General features: G+C 37.9%; 1 protein-coding gene across 4 annotated transcripts in view; it reads left to right on the forward strand.

Moving 5' to 3' along the window:
* Positions 1–11,664, forward strand: part of DAAM1 (dishevelled associated activator of morphogenesis 1) — a 181,074-nt gene extending 169,410 nt beyond the window's left edge. For all 4 annotated transcript variants that reach the window (XM_054530691.2, XM_002824803.5, XM_054530692.2 and 1 more), the window contains 4 exons: positions 1,152–1,212; positions 4,001–4,132; positions 7,712–7,882; positions 8,944–11,664. In XM_054530691.2, coding sequence (XP_054386666.1) covers positions 1,152–1,212; positions 4,001–4,132; positions 7,712–7,882; positions 8,944–9,153 — 574 coding nt within the window. In that variant the 3' untranslated portion in view covers positions 9,154–11,664. The remainder of the gene's footprint in view (positions 1–1,151; positions 1,213–4,000; positions 4,133–7,711; positions 7,883–8,943) is intronic.
* Positions 11,665–19,407: the final 7,743 nt, after the last annotated feature.

The raw sequence follows: 19,407 nt of genomic DNA on the forward strand, positions 1-19,407 counted from the left end.
CAAATGTATTACAGGGTTTTGAATATATGTTTGTTCTAGCTTCTTTGGAATACTGCATGCAATTTTTAATTTTCATACTTTTAAAGGGCAGGTGTTTTCAATACAAGTAGGAGCACCTTAGTTAAATAAAGATGCATGGCTAAGCAAATAGAAGACCTAAGTGTCAGAACATTGCTAATAATTTTCACATATGCACACATACTCCCAGAAACCAAGGCGGCTCTTTAATGGGAAGCAGTCTTTATGCAAATGAAGAAACTAAAAATAAAATGGAAAGTTGCCAAACTTTTACCACAAACTTCACACCATGTTTCAGAGACTGAGAAGCAGGCAATTTTCCTTGCTGTTTTTTCCTCCCTCTTTTGGCTCTTTTTTAAAAACATAAACTGCATCTTTTTGCAGTGAATTTGAAAAGTATAATGAGCAGGCTCATTTTTTCCCTCTGTTCATGGAATCTGGTGGAAATATACTATATAAGGCATGAAATTAAATGAAGTATTGGTGAGTTTCTTTATATGTTGTAAATTATCTGGGAGAATTAAGTTTCAATCTCTAATGTTTAAAAGCCATGAAATAGAAAGTGTTGTGTATGGGAGAAGCCCAAGAACCTTTCTCTATTAAAAAAAAGATGAAAATAAAAACTAGTTAATACAACTTTAAGAAAAATCATTTTTGATTTCAACTTAAGCCATTACCTTGTAATATTCATATTATTGGGGCCTTAGTGAAAAGCAGAACACTGATTATACAGAGTACAATGTGAACATGATTGCAGATGAACTTGTTTTCTTTGTTTTCAAAGGGAGCCAAGTATGGCAAGAGATTTATTTCTACATGGAGTAATTTGCTGAAGTGAGATTTTTTTGAGTTTAAAACATAAAATATTTTTGTACAGATGGAAGATATTTCTATTCTGCTATTTTTAACCTGTAAAATATACCTGCTGGCTACAGAAAACAAACATAATTTTATACCTACATTTCATGAGTTTAAAATACTGTTGTCTTTCTTTGAGATCTGAGCATGGAAGGGAATTTTAAACATTTAAATTAAACTAGTATGGACTTCCAAGCATGAAATATTTAAACCCATCTTATATTTAATATGTGTAAGTTACATGTTGATTGCTAAAACATTGCTATTTACAACAGCATGACTGAGCTGGACAAAGAAATAAGTACCTTGAGAAGTGGCTTGAAAGCAGTAGAGACAGTGAGTATTTTTGTTGTTGTTGTTCTAATTCCTGGTCTCTTCACTATCCCTAGTGCTGGTGGTTTTCAGCAGATGAGTTGTCTTGGCATGTGGTATGCCCAGGATAAACATTTATTGATTAAAAAATAAAAGAACCACCACCACAAGAAGCAAAGGCAGGTTATGTTCAGCCTGGCAACTTGATTGCAGGCAGCAGGGGTCGTGGGTGAGTCACTGCAGCAGGAACTGGAAACTGGACCTAGCGTGCCACCAATTTATCTGTAAGGCAGGATTCATCAGGATGAGTGGGCTGGGCTAGATGATCTTCAGGGACGCTCTCAGTTTCCAAATGCTGCTAATATATGGTGTTCACTTTCAGTAGAGCAATAGAACTTCTCTGTTGTTTTTGACTTGATCCTTTGGGGAGTATTTACTAAGCAGACACTGTAGTACATGCTCTAGCTGAGGGTCACAATGACTCAGAATCCTTGTCCTCCAGGTGTTGCAATAATCGAGCAGCCACTTCCCTCAGCCTGGGCGCATCCAGATAAGCAAGAGTGATTAAAGAGGTGCCTTAAGGAAGGCAGCGGGTTGAGGGTGCTTTGGAGGCATGAGGAACAATTAGCCCCTATTAGAGGAAGCTTCTCTTTTGGAAAAGAAGTTGTTTGAGCTATGGCTTAAGAGGGTGGGGTAAACTTAGGTGCATAGAGGGAGGTTATCCCAGGCATACAAGACAACCTGGGCCCAGGCTTCTGAGGAAGGAAAACCAGTCAGGCTGGCAGACTGGACCTGGTAGGATGAAACGTGCCTGTTGGCGCAATGCCCTGCGGGTACTCTGCAGATGCAGCTGCCAGCGAGAGAGGGGCTGGGATGAGAACAGGCTGGCAGAGTAGCGTCCCTGGTGACTGTGCTCAGAGCAGACATAGCTCGGGCCTGCTCTGGGTGAAGGAGACGGATTTGCAGGCAGCTTGGAAAGGTGCCTCTCATAAGTAAGTATCTTTCAGATCATTTATCAGTAATGCTGTGAGAAACTTTCCCTTCTTTTCTTTTTTTAATCACAAAACTGCCATAGAAAGTAGTTGAATTAATTAAAGACATACCTCTAATAAAAATTAAAGTCACAATGTCTAATTTTTTGTTTTCAATAAATTAAGGAGCATGTGAGGTTTTTTTTTTCCTTTTTTTTTTTTTTTTTTAAATGTAGGGAGTAGGGGGCAGTATTAAAAAAAAAAATCTACTGATTGAACTTTTTCTCCCAGCCCCAGAGGGTCCATGGTCATTATGATGGCCCTAAAGCCTGGCTCTGACCCCTGCTTCTGAGCCAGGTCAGAGCAAGGCCTGGGGTGGGGGCTTCTGGGGAAATTTTGTGTTGTTGCTTTATTAAAGGATAGTTTTGCTGAAATCACTCTATCCCTTGGGTCATATACACTGTACCACACTTTTTATAGGAGAGGGGCTATAGAAGCCTCCCTTACCCTTGGAGGTGATATAGTATTGTAAGAAAATAGTGGGAGGCAGAGCTTCGCCTGGCCAAATATGTGTGTTCTAATTGTGCTTTACACAAATTATATTGTTTGAAGGTATCAAAGATGAATATTTATGAAATTATACATTAATGAAACACTTTCAAATGCCTTTCCCTTCCCCACACTGAACAGATACACTCACTTTCCAGGCTAAAGTACTGGAATCATGGCAATTTCTTCCAATCAGTGCCAGCTCCATAATTGATGAGTTTTCACTTGTTATTTCATTTGAATGTAGTGATGATGTGGATATTGCCCTCTTACAAAAAAAAAAAAAATCAATAAACTGAGGCCCAGAGCAACATGGCACGGTTAAGAACCAAATCAGTGGTAGAGCTGAGTCAGAACCCATAAACTGTGACGACTACGCTCCTGCTTGTGAAGATCTCTGCCAGTGCAAGAAAATAAGGGAAAATCCAGTTTAAGTCAATTGGTATACAACATAGTTATTACCAAGACTCTGGAGTCAGGCAGGCCTGAGTTCAAATTCTGGCTCTGTCACTGGTCAGCACTACTTCAGGGCAAGTAATATATCCCTCCAAACCTTAATTTATGTGTTTGTATAATGGGAATAGTGATCCCTCACTTATAGGGATGTTGTGAGCTTTAAATAAGAATGTGCATGTGGCAATGATTAAATTAACTATTAACGTTAGATTTGAATCATCTGCATTCATTGCTGTGATAATGGGGAATATGGATAATTAACAAGAGACTAATTCCCCTACAGGCCTGTTCACATAAACCAATATGGTATAGACAAGAGAAAAATGGTAGAAGATTATGGTGCCAAATGCTACAGCCAAAATTCTACTGACCCCATATCCCACAGTTTAAGAAGTAAATAGACTTGGCTGAGAGGGAAAGAAAAAAATCAAGGCACCAGAATTCTAAGCATGGAATATTGACAAGCAGAGTCTCGTTTTCACTCACAAATCCTTAGAATTCAGTTTGCCCCCATTATTTGTTTAACTTACTTCTATTAAGTTTATCCAAATGCAAATCTGCTTGCTTCCTAAAGCCTGAAAGAGAAATCACATAGATCAAGTGCTTAGATTGTTGGTAAACTGCTGTTTGCAAATATGCATGTGCACATGGGCATGGCCTTGGCATGGGGGGAGGAAGGGCAGGGGCACTAGAGTACAACAAAATGTTTTAGAACAAGTTTTGATGTGTTTGCCATTCTGATTTATTAAATTTGAGGCATGTGAAATATGAGACAAGGTGTGTCTCATGTCTGTATTTGAAGCCTGCATTGACATTATTCATTTCCTGTGTTTAAGGAGCTGGAATATCAGAAGTCTCAGCCCCCACATCCCGGAGATAAGTTTGTGTCTGTTGTCAGCCAGTTCATCACAGTAGCCAGCTTCAGCTTCTCTGATGTTGAAGACCTTCTAGCAGAAGCTAAAGACCTGGTAAGTTTCCCCCTTGTGCACTGAGTGTTGTTTGACCGGGCTGGGCTTCAGTGTGATACTTTCAGTTATTATTCTGTACGGGAAATAGCAGGAGTGAGATCCAAACTTCGTGGTGCAGGAAATAAAGTAGTAGATAATTACTTTCCAGATTCCATTGTTTTGTATGACATAGGTGTATTTTCATTTCCAAGACTGTGATTAATCTCAACACACCCTTTTTGTCTGACTGGCCTATCTTGCCTTTAGGTTAGCAAGACCTTGAAGGCTCTGAATGGTATAAGACCAGCAAATACTTTGACAGTTTTCTCTTGGTTGAAATTGGCTTGAAGTACTTATCTCTGGGAACCAGAAAAGAGTAGATGATGAAAACCAGGGGCAGAATCAAATGTGCAATCAGGTGTTACTAAAGCCATGTGCCTAAATTACCTCTATGTTGTAATATGCTCATCTGAGATACAGCCTTGGAGGACAGGATACTACCTGTATAAATCTCCAGCAGAACTTGCTAAAAGAGATGTATTTTAATTTACAGTCTCATTACAAGAGGTATTTTTTTTTTAGTAAGACATTTATTTTTATGATTTCTGCTATTTCACATTTTGTGTTCCCTTAGAAGAGAAATTTTTGTTGGTTAACAACCACGACCTCTTAGCTCCTCAGCTTCACCTCACTCCTATCTCAGGTTGTTTCCTCTTCCAAAATGCATTCACATTCATATACAAGACATGTACACAGTCTCTCTTTTTCTCTCCTCTTCTCGTCCTTTATAAATGATATTAACATTCTTCCCCACCCCATTGCTTCTTTTACTCTACCCATCTCTCAGTTGCCACAACACTCTTTTACTTGAGTCTTTTGTTTCGAAACTTTTCTCTGGTCACCTGTTTGGTTGTAGGTATGGATGATTGTTTATGTAAATGTACACACATACCAGTTAAAGTTCAGAAGTAGGCTGTTCACATGCATTAGCTAATCTCAGCATTAAACCTTCTCTCTAACCTTATAAAATAAATGGCAATATATGTTCAAATGGCTGCTGTCAGAGGTCCAACCTCTGATATCCCACAGTGGAAATCGGTCAACTGATGTCAGCAACCACCATTCAGACCTCCACTGTGAAAGCCCCCATCCATGTTTTATGTATGCCTCGCCACTTTAGAGTTTGTGCTTCAGAAAGGAAGAGACTCCCCCTGTTCTGATATCCCATCTGAGCACTATAGCACCTACTTCATCAAGGGGCTCCAACATTTTTGTGTGTGAACTGGCTGTTGTCAGCTTGTTCATCACAGTAGCCAGCGTCACGCTTCTCTGATGTTGAAGATCTTCTAGCAGAACATAAAGACTTGGTAAATTTCCCCCTTGCACACTGACTGGGGTGTGTGTGTGTGTAGGGGGTGGAGCTTTAATCTGGGCCCGGTTTTCTTTAGATTTCTAAGATTTTGATATACATGACGTCATGATCACTAGAATTACTTGATAAAAAGATCACTCGGGATGGCTTGAAGTACGTGAACTTGAATGTTTTAGAAATCCAATTGTAGACTGTCTGTTGCTATTTTGTTCATACCAGAACTTTTATAAGTTAGCGTATAAAACCATGGAGCAAGCTAGAGCACTATATATGGCGTCTGAAGAATGTTATGTTTTTGCCCAAAGAACTCGTTTCTAATAGAATATTTCCAAATAAGTAAAACATTGAAAACAACTCCTCAGTGAAGACAGAAATGGTAAAAAGGACACTTTTATTACAAGTTTAAAGATATGAAATAGTAACTAAAATATATATAAATATAAGCCAATACTTGTTTTATTTAAAAATAAATGTTGAAAATATTTAAGGTAGATAGTATGAGAGATCAGAAGAACCTAACAATGTAACAAAGGCAAGTAAAGCAATAAAAATAAAACCAATTATAAGCTGTTTGGGGGCACTGCATAAACACAGCATGGTCTAAATATGAAGAAAACTTAAAATCTGGAAAATGTTAAGTAGTTGATTGGGCGTAGGGAAAAATGTATTTGACTTTGAAGCTAGGAACACTATCCTTAGTAGCTTAGGAGTAATAGCATTAGATCCTTACAGAAGGAAGTATAATTTTAACAAACAATTTGACATTGAATATTATTTGGGTAGTTATAATAATGCTAAGACTATTGAAAACATACAAGAGACTGGGCATACTATTGTTACTGTATACATATATTTTTATCTAACTTTAAAAATTTCTTGGTATTTTGCATTTTGGCCATTTGAAAAGACAGACACTGGAGCATGGTGGAATGTACCTATAGTCCCAGCTACTCAGGAGGCTGTGGCAGGAGGCTCACTTGTGCCTAGGTGTTTGGGTCCAGCCTGGGCAATGTAACATTGCAATACCCCATATCTTTAAAAAAAAAAAAAAAAAAATTTTTTTAAAGATTGGCGTTGAAAGGGGTTCTAAAGCAAAGAATTTGGAATAAAATTGTATTCTCAGTCATACACTTTGGGTTGCATTAAAGATTCCATACTCAATTGCTGTTTTCTCATTGAGACCCTGAAAATATCTGAACAATAGCAGCATTATTTATGATTGGGAAAAGCAGCTAAGAGGCACTGGCTCCCATTTGCTTTCTATATTGACCATATGGCACCAGTAAATGATATTAAACTACTTCAAAGGAAAGTTAAAAGTACAGGTTTCCCTCCGCCTGCTGAGTTTGCTATTAGTTTTATGTCTAGGGTGCTGTGCCCTACAATATTTTGTTTTTACTACTGTTAATAAAAAGTCATAGGAGGTCATCATACATGTTAAGCTCAAATGAGGTAGACAGGAATAAATGGTTTCAAAAGCTGAGGAGTATTACAATTTTTACTTTAGAAATGATTAATAGACATGTTCAGCAGCTGAAGATAAATATAGGCTCACTAAAATCCATCAGTTATATTTGACTCAGCTGGGTGCAGTGGCACATGCCTATAGTCCCAGCTACTCCTGAGGCTTAAGAGGAAGGATTGCCCAGGACTTTGAGGCTGTATTTTGCTGTGATCATACCTTTGAATAGCCACCAAACTCCAGCCTGGGTAACATGTAAGACCCCATCTATTTGAAAAAAAAAAAAACTAATAACATATGCATTCCAGCCTGGGCAACATGTAAGACCCCATCTCAAAACAAAAAGATGCCGGGTGTGGTGGCTCACACCTGTAATCCCAGCACTTTGGGAGGCCAAGCTGGGCAGATCACCTGAGGTCAGGAGTTTGAGACCAGCCTGGCCAACATGGTAAAATCCTGACTCTACTAAAAATACAAAAATTAACCAGGCATGGTGGTATGTGCCTGTAATCCCAGCTACTTGGGAGGTTGAGGCTGGAGAATCGCTTGAACCCAAGAGGCAGAGGTTGCAGTGAGCTGGGATCATGCCACTGCACTCCAGCCTGGGTGATGGTGAAACTCCATCTCCAAAAAACATAAATAAAAATAAATGAGCAAACAAAACTTATGTTTGACTCAATCTGGGCTTTAGTCTTTCTAAAGTTATTTATATTTGATTATGGAATTCTCATGAAACATTGACTTCTTAAAACTGTCTTTTTCCTAGTTTACTAAAGCAGTGAAGCACTTTGGGGAAGAGGCTGGCAAAATACAACCAGATGAGTTCTTTGGCATTTTTGATCAATTTCTTCAAGCTGTGTCAGAAGCCAAACAAGAAAACGAAAATATGAGAAAGAAAAAGGAGGAAGAAGAACGTCGAGCTCGCATGGAAGCTCAGGTAAGAGGATGATTAATTGATCAATTCCACCTCCTAGAAGTTCTATGGCTGCAGCCCAGTCAAAGGTATTTAGAGAGCACTCTGACCTGGCAGGAAGGAAGGCTTCAATGTACTCTCTAGAATGCTGTGGGACTTTACATTGGTGTTGTTTCTCTTGGGCTATTTAACAGTGTATATTCAAAGCCTTAAAAAAAAAAAAATCTATCCACATCCTTTGCTCTGGAATTCCATTTCTTAACAATTATTTTAAAGAAATAATCATAAATTTACACAAAAAAAGGCAGCATTCTTTATAATAGCACCAAGCTAAAGACAACCTAAATGTTTACCAATAGGGCATGAGTTCTAAATGATATAACAGCTATATAATGGAATACTTATGCAGTCCTTAAAAGACATGTATTCAAAGAATAATGATACAGAAAAGTTTACAAAGTGATTGCTACATGAAATCTTTTTCTGTTTTTTTTTTTAAGATGCGTTAATACATATAGAAAATAATAGTGGTGTGATAAACCTCTAAAAAGTTCACAGTAGTAGAATTGAAGATGTTTCCCCCACCTTCCTTTTATCTGAATTATCCAAATTGTCTACAATGTGTATGTATTAGTTGGCTTTTAATAACAGTAACTGTTGTGTATCAGGTTTCAGGCTTCCACAGTAGACACAAGCTAAGCCTTTGATATAAGGAAAATGGCCTGATGACCATTTGCTTTAGTTATTTGGGTTCTATGTAATAGTGATACCTTTTTTAAATTTTCAGTAGCAAAAACACAGATTGCCTCAATTGCTCTTATTTTAACTAGAATATCATGCAGTGTACCTAGAATCTAGGTGGTGAGGTTCTAACCATAAGGGAGTGGTTGTTTTTTGTTGTCCATTGCTCCTACAATGGAGACCCCATGTTCCAATTACCCCTTTCTTGTGATATCCAAAGGGGTTATAGGATGAGCATAGCTTGGTGTCTGGAGCATTACCATATTTCACGGAATGCACCTCTACTGAAAACAAAATGCAACATTTTGACATGTCTCGAAGAGGTTATTTCTTTCCATTTGCAGCTCAAAGAACAACGTGAAAAGGAACGTAAAATGAGAAAAGCTAAAGAGAATAGTGAAGAAAGCGGAGAGTTTGATGACCTTGTTTCAGCTTTACGCTCAGGAGAAGTGTTTGACAAAGACCTTTCTAAACTGAAACGGAATCGCAAACGCATTACCAACCAGATGACTGACAGCAGCAGAGAGAGACCAATCACAAAACTTAATTTCTAATTTTCCATGAATACTTTTTTTAGAAAGCTCATTAGCGGCCCTGTAAAGTGACTAGAACGTTTCATTACACTGCCTTGCAATCCAAACAGTGGCAATTTTTTCCTTCATCTGTGAGTGAATGCGTGAATGTGTGTGTATGTAAATGTATGTGTATATATATTAAAAAATGTATATAGATGTCTGAGTGTTGTCTGGAGACCTATACGTATGGTTAAAAAGATTTATGTTAATGTATGTGCTCCGAAACCTTTCGTGTATGCATTCACATTGAGTGTGGCTCATTTTCTTTCCCTGAACACCATGACTGTTGAGAAGCACAATACTATCTCCTGAAAGAGATGACAGAGACATTCCCTAGATTCAAAGGCAAAACAGAAGAAAAAAACAAAAACAAAAAAAGCTTGCAAAATATTTTATGGTTTCCAAGCTTGATATCCTTTGAAATTATTTTCATTGATGGAACTGGAGTTGGAAAAATATAGATTTAAAATGGTTTTTGATAGCTGACATTGTGATGTTGATGTATCACATCAGTAATAGGACCAGCTTCGAATTTCTGACATTGGTGTGGGGATACAGTCTGTAAATGTTTATTGAGAACATCTTGCACACAATTTGAATTATGTAGAATGTCAATCAGAATTTTTTGTATATTTAAAAGTTGGACATCAATTTTTTCCCCTGATTTCATCAAGTTATCTCTGCCAAGTGCTCTTGATAATTTCTTCAGATTTTTGGAAAAAAACACTATATAAATGCAATCCATGCTTTTTTTAAAGAACAACATTGCCGGAGTATGCTTGTTCTAACAATATAGATATATAAACCTTAAAAATATCTCACCCAAGACTTAAAGGAAGAATTCTCTGAAGGGATAAAGATTACTAAAAAAAAAAAAATTAATGGGGTGCCTTTTTGCTACAGTTTCTATTTTCTGTTTTGTAGGACAAGCTGCATTTTCTGTAAACATAGGTCTGGACTAAAGGATACATAAAGAATGCACAAAATGTCAACATCAGCAGAGATGCCCAGATCTATTTATCTCTAAGTATATTTGAAGTGATTGCTGTTTATATGTTGTCATTTTAAAATTGTGTGTCGGTAAAGCTACCTGTAAAATTTCAGTCCAAAAAGTAAAGCTCTCAGGGAGACATGAATAAAAACAATGAACATTAGAAAATAAAATATAGATGCTTACCATTAACCTACCAACTCTTAATATCCTTAAATTATGTGATATATAAAGAGGACTGTTACTTTTTTACTTTTTTTTTTTTTTTTTGGCTTTGCTTTATTTATTTGTAGTTGGGGGCTAATGTTTTCTCTTTTCTATCAATGCTGTTGTGGTTGGGTTTCCTGTGGAGAGAGTAGTTTGTCCTGTTGCACTAGAACATTATTTACTCACTAAATTGAGTTTTTCAGTCAATTAACAAATATTTATTAAGTTCCTACTATGTACACCAGGCATAGTAGGGCTACAATGGTAAGCAAGACAGAGTCCCTGCCCCCAAAGAGTTTATATTCTAATGGGGATATTAAGGGATGAATAGAATACCAGTGTGTGCACTGTACAGGAATCATACTATTTAAAAATAATTTGTATAAACTATAATGCTTAGCACAGATGGCGAGGTATCTGCGCTATGTGAAAGCTGTGAAATAGTGCTCTAAGAGTTGTCAAGAGCTGTGGTTTTACATCTTTTCCTCATTGCAAATTTAGTGACTTTCTACACACTATATGGAAATAAATGACTAGCAAATAAAACAGTCATAAATACAAAGCAGAGGTTGCACTCCCCCAATCCCGAGTTAACCCAGGTCTGCAATAACACCATGTTAAAGGTGCAGATAGAGACTTGGCTCAAAAAGGCTTGGAGATGAGGAAGATTGGAATATAATGATGGTATTGTCTGTTCCTTAACTAAAGTGCCTCTATGTATATTCTTTTCTATTTGTAGCAGGATAAATTTGGTCTGGCTCAGTTTTGGAACTGTATTTTGAAAATGGCTTTGTCTTTAAGGAATAGACAGGTGGAGGGAAAGTCACATAAAGGAGCAAGTTTGTGTAGCTGTCCCTCTTGCCCCTTTTAATCATCCTCCTTTGATATGGCCATCCTGGTGGGCCTCCTTTGCCATTTCCATTTTTGGTTTCTTTCCCCGAAAACTGTGTGCAGGTAATTCCATGTGCCATTGTTGAAAAGAAAAAAACAAAACAAAACAAAAAAACTACTTTTTAGATTGGTGCTGGTGTAAGTAGCCACTTTTCTCTCTTGGGTGTGTATTTTAGACTTTTTTTGTTTGTTTTTTTAAATTAATGCCAAAAAGAAAATGCATAATTTGTAAACTTAATTATATGTCTTGTATCTTATTAGCTTAGTAGTTGGAACCACTTAGTCTTTAGGTGCAAGACTGTTGTTAGATAGTACTGAGGAAAAAAAATGTATGTGTTATGAGACTGTACATTTTTTTAAAAATAGCAATATGCAATAAAGAGATGAATTCATTGGGTGTACATATATGCTTTCTATGAATTATTAAAACAGTGTCATCAAACTTCTTTGCAGTTTCCACCACTGAATTTCAATTTTGCAAATTGTTCACTGAATCAGAAATATATACCTGTTTTTAAACTTGTACTTACTGGACCTAGAAGAATATAGTTTTCTATTATGGCAGCATTCAGTATGTTCAGGTTATCATATGCCACCTCTTTCTATACTTGGTTTATGTATGAGTTATACAATTTCTTGTTATAACTCAGGTATGGTAGGGCTACTGGTGAAATTATTCAACTGGAGTAGAGAAAATAATCTCTGGTCTCTAGAATCAAAACCTTTTTTGTTTTGAGGCATTTTTTTCTTATTAAAAATTAATTTGATATGGGTCAGTATGGGAAATGGCGCCCACACAGATCAAGAAATTTGTTTATCAGTATCCTCTGAAAGTTGAAGCTTTCCTTTGTCCTACATCACATTTGCTGCCTAGCCACCCTTAGCTCAATTTAAGTTCACGTTGGAAACAAACTGCCCCAGTGACTGATAAAATACCCAAGCAGTCCAAACAGTAATTCTTCTTATCTTTGGAATGAACTCATGATGTTCTTGTAATAGCTGACCATTTTGTTTTTTATCAACTCACTGCATGACTTCATAGTAACAACGTTCTGTGGAGCTGACCCTCAGATAGGAGAGACCCTTCTGCATGTTAGACAAATGTTATATTCCCACCCACAAACTCAGCCACTGCCTATTTGTATATTTGGGTATGGAATTATGTACAGAACCACCTAGATCCTCAGTTGACCTTGGTGTATCAATAGAAAGGGGGGGGGGAAATGTGAAATTTTCAGATCATATGCTTCAGTGCCTTCAGTTTCCCCAAAACAATGATCACTGAAGGAAATGGGCTTCTGACAGAGGGGTGAAGTTATGTGATCCATCCAGAACTTTGCCCCTCTTCTATAACCTAATGTGGGTTTTTTGTTAGGCAAGGGATAACCTTTATTACAATACTGTGCTTTTGACACAATTACAGTCATGGGTCGTTTAACAAGGACACATTCTGAGAAATTGTGCCAATAGGTGATTTCATTGTTGTGCATACATCATAGAGTATACTTACACAAATCTAGATAGCACAGCCTACTGCACACCTAGGCTATATGGTATACAAAGCCTATTGCTCCTAGGCTACAAACTGCACAGCATGTTACTGCACTGAATAGCGTAGGCAATTTTAACAATGATATTTTTGTATCTAAACATATCTGTAGAAAAGATACAGTAAAAATACCATATAAAACATTGAAGATGGTGCATCTATATGGGACACTTACCATGAATGGAGCTTGCAGAACTGGAAGCTGCTCCAGGTTAGTCAGTGAGTGGTGAGTGAATGTGAAGGCCTAGGACATACACTACTGTGGGCTTTATCAACATTGTACATCTATGCCAGACTGAATTTATTTTTTAAATTCTTTAATAAAACTTAGCTTACTATAACTTACTTTATTAACTTATTTAGTGTTTTGATTTATAATAACTGTTTAAAACACAGCTGTACAAAGGTATTTTCTTCACATCCTTACTCTATTAGCTTTTTTTGGTTTTTAACTTTAATTTTTTTAACTTTTTTTTGTTAAAAACTAAGACACATTAGCCTATGCCTACATGGGGTCAGGATCATTAATGAGACTGTCTTCACCTATGCATCTGGTCCCACTGGAAGGCTTCAGGAGCAATAACCTGCATGGAGCTGTCATCCGTGATAACAATGCCTTCTGGAGTACCTCCTGAAGGACCTGCCTGAGGTTGTTTTACAGTTAACTTTAAAAAAAATGAGTATACTTCAAAATAACACATTTGTAGTAAATAAACTAGTAACACATATCATTGCCAAGTATTAGGTACTGTTCATGTGGATGTGCTATAGTTTTATAAAACGGGCAGCTCAGTAGCTTGTTTTATGCCAGCATCACCTTAAACACATGAGTAATGCAATGCACTACCGTGTCACTAGGTGATGGGGAATTTTTAAGCTCCATTGTAATTTTATGAGACCACCGCCATATATGCAGTTCATGGTTGATTAAAACGTCATTATGTGATGCGTTACTGTGTTCAAAAGGCTGAGTTCTGGAAGGTAAAACTTTCTGTGAGTGTTTTTGTTTTTTAATAACATCAGCTGTTTCCTATCAAGTGGAAAACCTAAATTTAGCAACTTCCAAGGTTTAACAGCTACTTGATACCATTTAGTTCCATAAACAATATGTTTGAGAACCACTGGACTATATAGAGAGAATTAAATTCAGGGGTCTAGGGCTTCTCACATGGGGTGTTTATAAACCATCACTGTGTTGAGATATGTGCTTATTTTCTGTGTGGTCTATATACTGTTTTAAGTCTCTATATCCCTGTTGCCCCTATTGATAATAACTGAAGTCTAAAAACCTGTTGAGCCTATAATTAAGAGATGACTTAAAATCTGAATTTTTTATTATTATTTTTATTTTTAAAATGTTTTCAGAGACAGTGCCTCACTATATTGCCCAGGCTGTTCTCAGACTCCTGGCTTCAAGCAATCCTCCAACCTTGGCCTCCCAAAGTGCTGGAATGACAAGCGTGGGCCATCGTGTCCTGCCTATGAATTATTTATGTTTGAGAAAATTTGGGGCCCATGGAGGAACAAGTTTCTTGTTTATAAGGATTTTTTGTTTTCCATAGCAAATACCAATCAGAATTATTTCTTATCTGAATCCTGTGGAAAATGTCAGACCTGCCCTTTGGTCTCTTCCCTAACATGCTTTTATGTACTGCAATCAACTGCATGTTTCCATGGTATCAAACAAACAAATGAGCACAGGACTGCGCCCCAGGGTTTTCAGACAAAGGAGATCCTTATTTTATTAAACCTTAATATGTTTTCATTTTTCGTGGGAAAAAGGTTCCTACATATGATTTTTTTCTATTTTGTTTGAATAAAGCATTTGTTTTTTCTGATTCTCTTGCTCTTTTGCTGGGAGAAGGAAGAAAGGAAATGGTATAATGGTACTGATTTCAGTATCATCCCATCTCATTCGCACCCATTATGGTCATGTGAGGACGTTTCTGGGCAAAGGAATCTGCAATCCCTCATGTAATCATGAGCATTTCTTGTTAATATCCTCATCATCACTTCCAGCGTAGAAAACCTTTCCTAAGTTAAATTAAGTTGAGGGCTACCCTGACTCTTCTAGGATGGGAGGAGGTGTCTGAAGAGACGACTGTGATGCTGAGCAAGGACACGGGAAGACAAAAACAGGGGAGGAGCCTGTAATCTCAGCACTTTGGGAGGCCAAGACAGACGGATCACGAGGTCAGGAGATTGAGACCATCCTGGCTAACACGGTGAAACCCCGTCTCTACTAAAAATACAAAAAAAGTAGCCGGCCGTGGTAGCGGGAGCCTGTAGTCCCAGCTACTGGGGAGGCTGAGGCAGGAGAATGGCTGGAACCTGGGAGGCGGAGCTTGCAGTGAGCCGAGATCGCGCCATTGCACTCCAGCCTGGGCGACAGAGCGAGACTCCGTCCCAAAAAACAAACAAACAAACAAACAAAAACGGGAGGAAAAGAGTGACTACCAGCAGCTTAGGAAAATCAGTTTGCGGGATACAAAGTTAATACATAAAAGTCTATTGTTTTCCTATTTACCAGCAAAGAAAAAGTAGAATTGAAAATTAAACATACAATACCATTCATATGAGCACATCACCCAAATGAAATACTTAGGTATAAATCTAACAAAGTATATACAAGATCTATATGAGGAAAACAACAAAGCTCTGATGGGAGAAATCAAGGAAGAGCCAAGTAAATGGTGAGATCGTTCATATTCATGGATAGGAAGATTCGATACTGGCAAGATCTTTTCATATTAATCTATAGATTCAATGCAATTCCAATAAAATCCCAGCAAGTTACTTTGTTTTTATTGACAAACTGATTCTGAAGTTTATATAAATAGGCAAAAGATACAGAAAATCCAACACAATATTGAAGGAAAAGAACAAAGTTGGGGAACTGATTCTACCCTACTTCAAGGCATAGTATAAAGCTACAGTAATCAAGACAGTGTGGTAGTGGTGAAAAAATAGACTTATAATATAACCCACAAATAGAACCACATAAATATAGTTAATTGATTTTTTTTACAAAGGAGCAAAGGTAAGACAATGGAGCAAATATAGTCTTTTCAAAAAATAATACTGGACCACCTGAACATCCACATGCAAACACAATAAAGCTAGACAAAGACCTCACATTCTTTACAAAAAATTAACTCAAAATGGATCATAGACTTAGACAAAATGACAAAACTCATGGAGATAAGAGAACATTGAAAATTTAGATGACATTGGCAATGTCATCTATGTTTGACAATGACTTTTTAGATGCAACGCCAAATGCACAATCTATGAAAGAATTGATAAGCTGGACTTCATTAAACTTTTATGGCCTGCAAAAGACATATTCAAGAAAATGATAAAACAAGCCACAGACTGTGAAAAAAATATTTGCTAAAGACATACCAGGTAAAGGACTGTCATCCAAAATACACAAAAGACTCTTGAAACTCAATGAGAACACAACTCAATTTTTTAAAATGGGCCAAAGATCTGAACAGCCTCCTCACCAAAGAAGATATACAGATGGTAAATAAGCATATGGAAAAATGCTCCACATTATATGTCATCAAGGAAAGGCAAATTAAAACAACAACCAGATATCACTACACACTCATTAGAGTGGCCAAAACCCAGTACAGTGACAACACCAAATGCCAGAGAGGATGTGCAGCCACAGGGACTCTCATTCATTACTAGTAAGAATGCAAAATGGTACAGCTACTTTAAAAGACAGTTTGGAAGTTTCCTATCAAACTAAACATACTCTTACTACACAATCTGGCAATTTATTCAAATGGGTTGAAAATTCATGTCAACACAAACATGTGCACATAGATGTTTATAGCAGTTTTATTAACAATTGCCAAAACTTGGAAGCAACCAAAATGTCTTTCAGTAGGTGAACTGATAAATTGTGGTACATCTAGACAATGGAATATTATTCAGTGCTAAAAAGAAATGAGCTATCAAGCCATGAAAAGACATGGGAGTCTTAAATGCATCTTACCAAGTGAAAGAAGCCAATATGGAAAGGCTGCATAGTGTATGATTCCACTCACATGCCACTCTGGAAAAGGTAAAACTAAGGAGGCAGGGAAAATATTAGTGGTTACCAGGGGTCAGGAGGAGGAAGAGATGAGTATGAAGAGCACAGAGGACTTTCAGGGCAGTGAAAATACTCTCTACGTGTCATCTTACATTCGTCCAAACCCATAAAATATATAACACCAAGAGTGAACCCTGATGTAAACTATGAACTCTGGGTGATAATGAGGTGTTGGTGTCGGTCCATCAGTTGTAACAAATAGACAGCTGTGGTTGGGGATGTTGATAATAGGGGAGGCTGCACATGTATGGGGGCGGGAGGTATGTGGGAAATCTCTGTACTGTCTGTTCAGTTTTGCTATGACCCTAAAACTGCTCTAAAATATAAAGTCCACGTAAGAAAAAGTCCCGATATACATAGCCAAGAAACCTTCCCACCCAATCAGGCCAAGTCATCCTACCCCTTTGCACATACCGACTGCCTCAGGTAAACTCCCTCTGGTAACTTTTCATGCTTTCTACTTTTCCAGTTTATTCACATCTGGGTATATCGCGATAAAACAGCTCTATGGGATGACTTTTCACAATACTTCCTTGGACTTCCATGCAGACTGCCACCATTCAGGACATCAGCCCCATCCCTAGAACACTCTGATTGACTCTTAGACTAATAGGACCTTAATATTCATATCTTAACTCTTGAGGATCCAGAGGGCAGAAATAATAAGGAGGGCTTGTCACTAGTGAGCTAGTCACTCTCAGGCAGTTCAGATTATAAGCCTTTTGGATTTCCAGTTTAAGATAATTTTTGCGAGTTGACTGTCATTAGAAGGCTCACAGGAAAAGACTTTGCTCCCTCCTTCTCAACTTCCTTCCTTCCCGACCTCCCTTTCTTCCTTCCCTCAAACCACCTTCATTAGTTACTCTCCCATCAGAAGACCTCATTATTAGGAATTCTCTTAAAATGCCTTTTACAGAAAACAGTCCTGTCTGTCTTGAATGTGAGCTATTTGACCCTGAAGAGCAGCAGCTGTTCAGTGGCCTGACATTTTTATGGCTGGTGAGTTCACACGAAAAGCTGGCTTCCAATGTCTGCTAGAGGCACTGCTAGGAGGGGGTCACGCAGGCCCTACTATCTTACCCAGCTCACTGCTAAAGAATTAATGCAATAGGGAGAGAATCCTCTATCACGTAATGCTTGTAGGACAATTGGCATTGACTTCTCCCCCACTGGACTGTGTAAAGGAGACCCTGACCAACCTGGAAACTATCTACAGCCATTAAAGTACATGCCACAAAAGGTGGCTCCCAAATTCCCATCTGCCTGTTCTGTTGTCTTGCACCAACAGCTAAGCAACACACTAGGACCCAAGTTCCAGAGTTGTCTGTATTGCTATCAGACATGAGCTGTGACCCTCGGTCAGTCTCCCACACATCTTTGCTTCACGCTTTAGAAGCTGGACAGAGCAGCCCTAAAACTTCCCATTGAAGGATGCTGTAGCCCTGCCTCTGAGGTTCTCAGTCCTTAGTTGCTGGGAATTTATTGCAGCCAACTCATTAACGAGAATTAAACAAACTGTTCTCATCACACTGTTTATCAGTTACAGCCAAGAACTCGGGCTTCTTGCCCTGGCTGTTTGGGAAGGGGAAAGGTGGAAGGGCAATTGCTTAGAGCACATTACATTACAGCAGTAATGAGGCTCATTCCAGGGTTTCCTTTTACTAGGTAGCTGTGGTAACGCTGATCCTCGGGGACTCATCTGGGCTGCACTAAAACCACAATGCATTGATTTTGTCATAAAATCAATGTATAACATTAACATGGCTTTACCCTGTAGAGGCCGTTGTGGTGACCTAGGAAGAGTGTGGTTGGAAGAGGAGGAAGGAACAAATCAAACTAAATGGATGGGCCCACTGCTGTCCTCACTGGCGTGAGCACAGCTGGAGTGTTGTGTTCTCATGGTTACCGTGTTCTAAGAGCAGCGCTGACAAATGAAAGTGCATCCTGGTGAGGAGGTTTATAGACAGACTCAGAAGCATCTACTGACAAGAAACTTTTAGCCTGCAAAATAAATTATTACAAAGATATAGCAGCTGTTCTCAAATATTCGAAAAGAAAGAAAACGTATTCTGTATTTCACCAGAAGCCAGGGTGATAATCAATGGGTAAAAGTCACCAACCAATTGATTTCATTTTTTTAACCCGTAGAGAAATTTCAGACTCCTAAAACTAGCGATTGAACGGGCTGCCTAATAAGATACTGAGTACCCTTTCCTTAGAGACATCTGCATCTCTAGACTGGATGCCCAAGATGGGGTGACCATCTATCACATCAGGGATGTTGTCCAAAGTTCAGGGGTATGTAGAAGTTTGAATACACAATTTAAAAAAATAACCTTTTTATTTATAAATAATTTCAAACTCACAAAACATTTCAAAAATAAAAATAGCACAACAAACACCTTTTACTTTCCCAGATACACTTTTTTGTTCTATAGATAAAACTTTTTTAAACTTGTATTCATTTACTTCATCATTTGTTCTCTT

The sequence above is a fragment of the Pongo abelii genome, chromosome 15 (assembly GCF_028885655.2).
Source record: "Pongo abelii isolate AG06213 chromosome 15, NHGRI_mPonAbe1-v2.0_pri, whole genome shotgun sequence".
NCBI lineage: Eukaryota > Metazoa > Chordata > Mammalia > Primates > Hominidae > Pongo > Pongo abelii.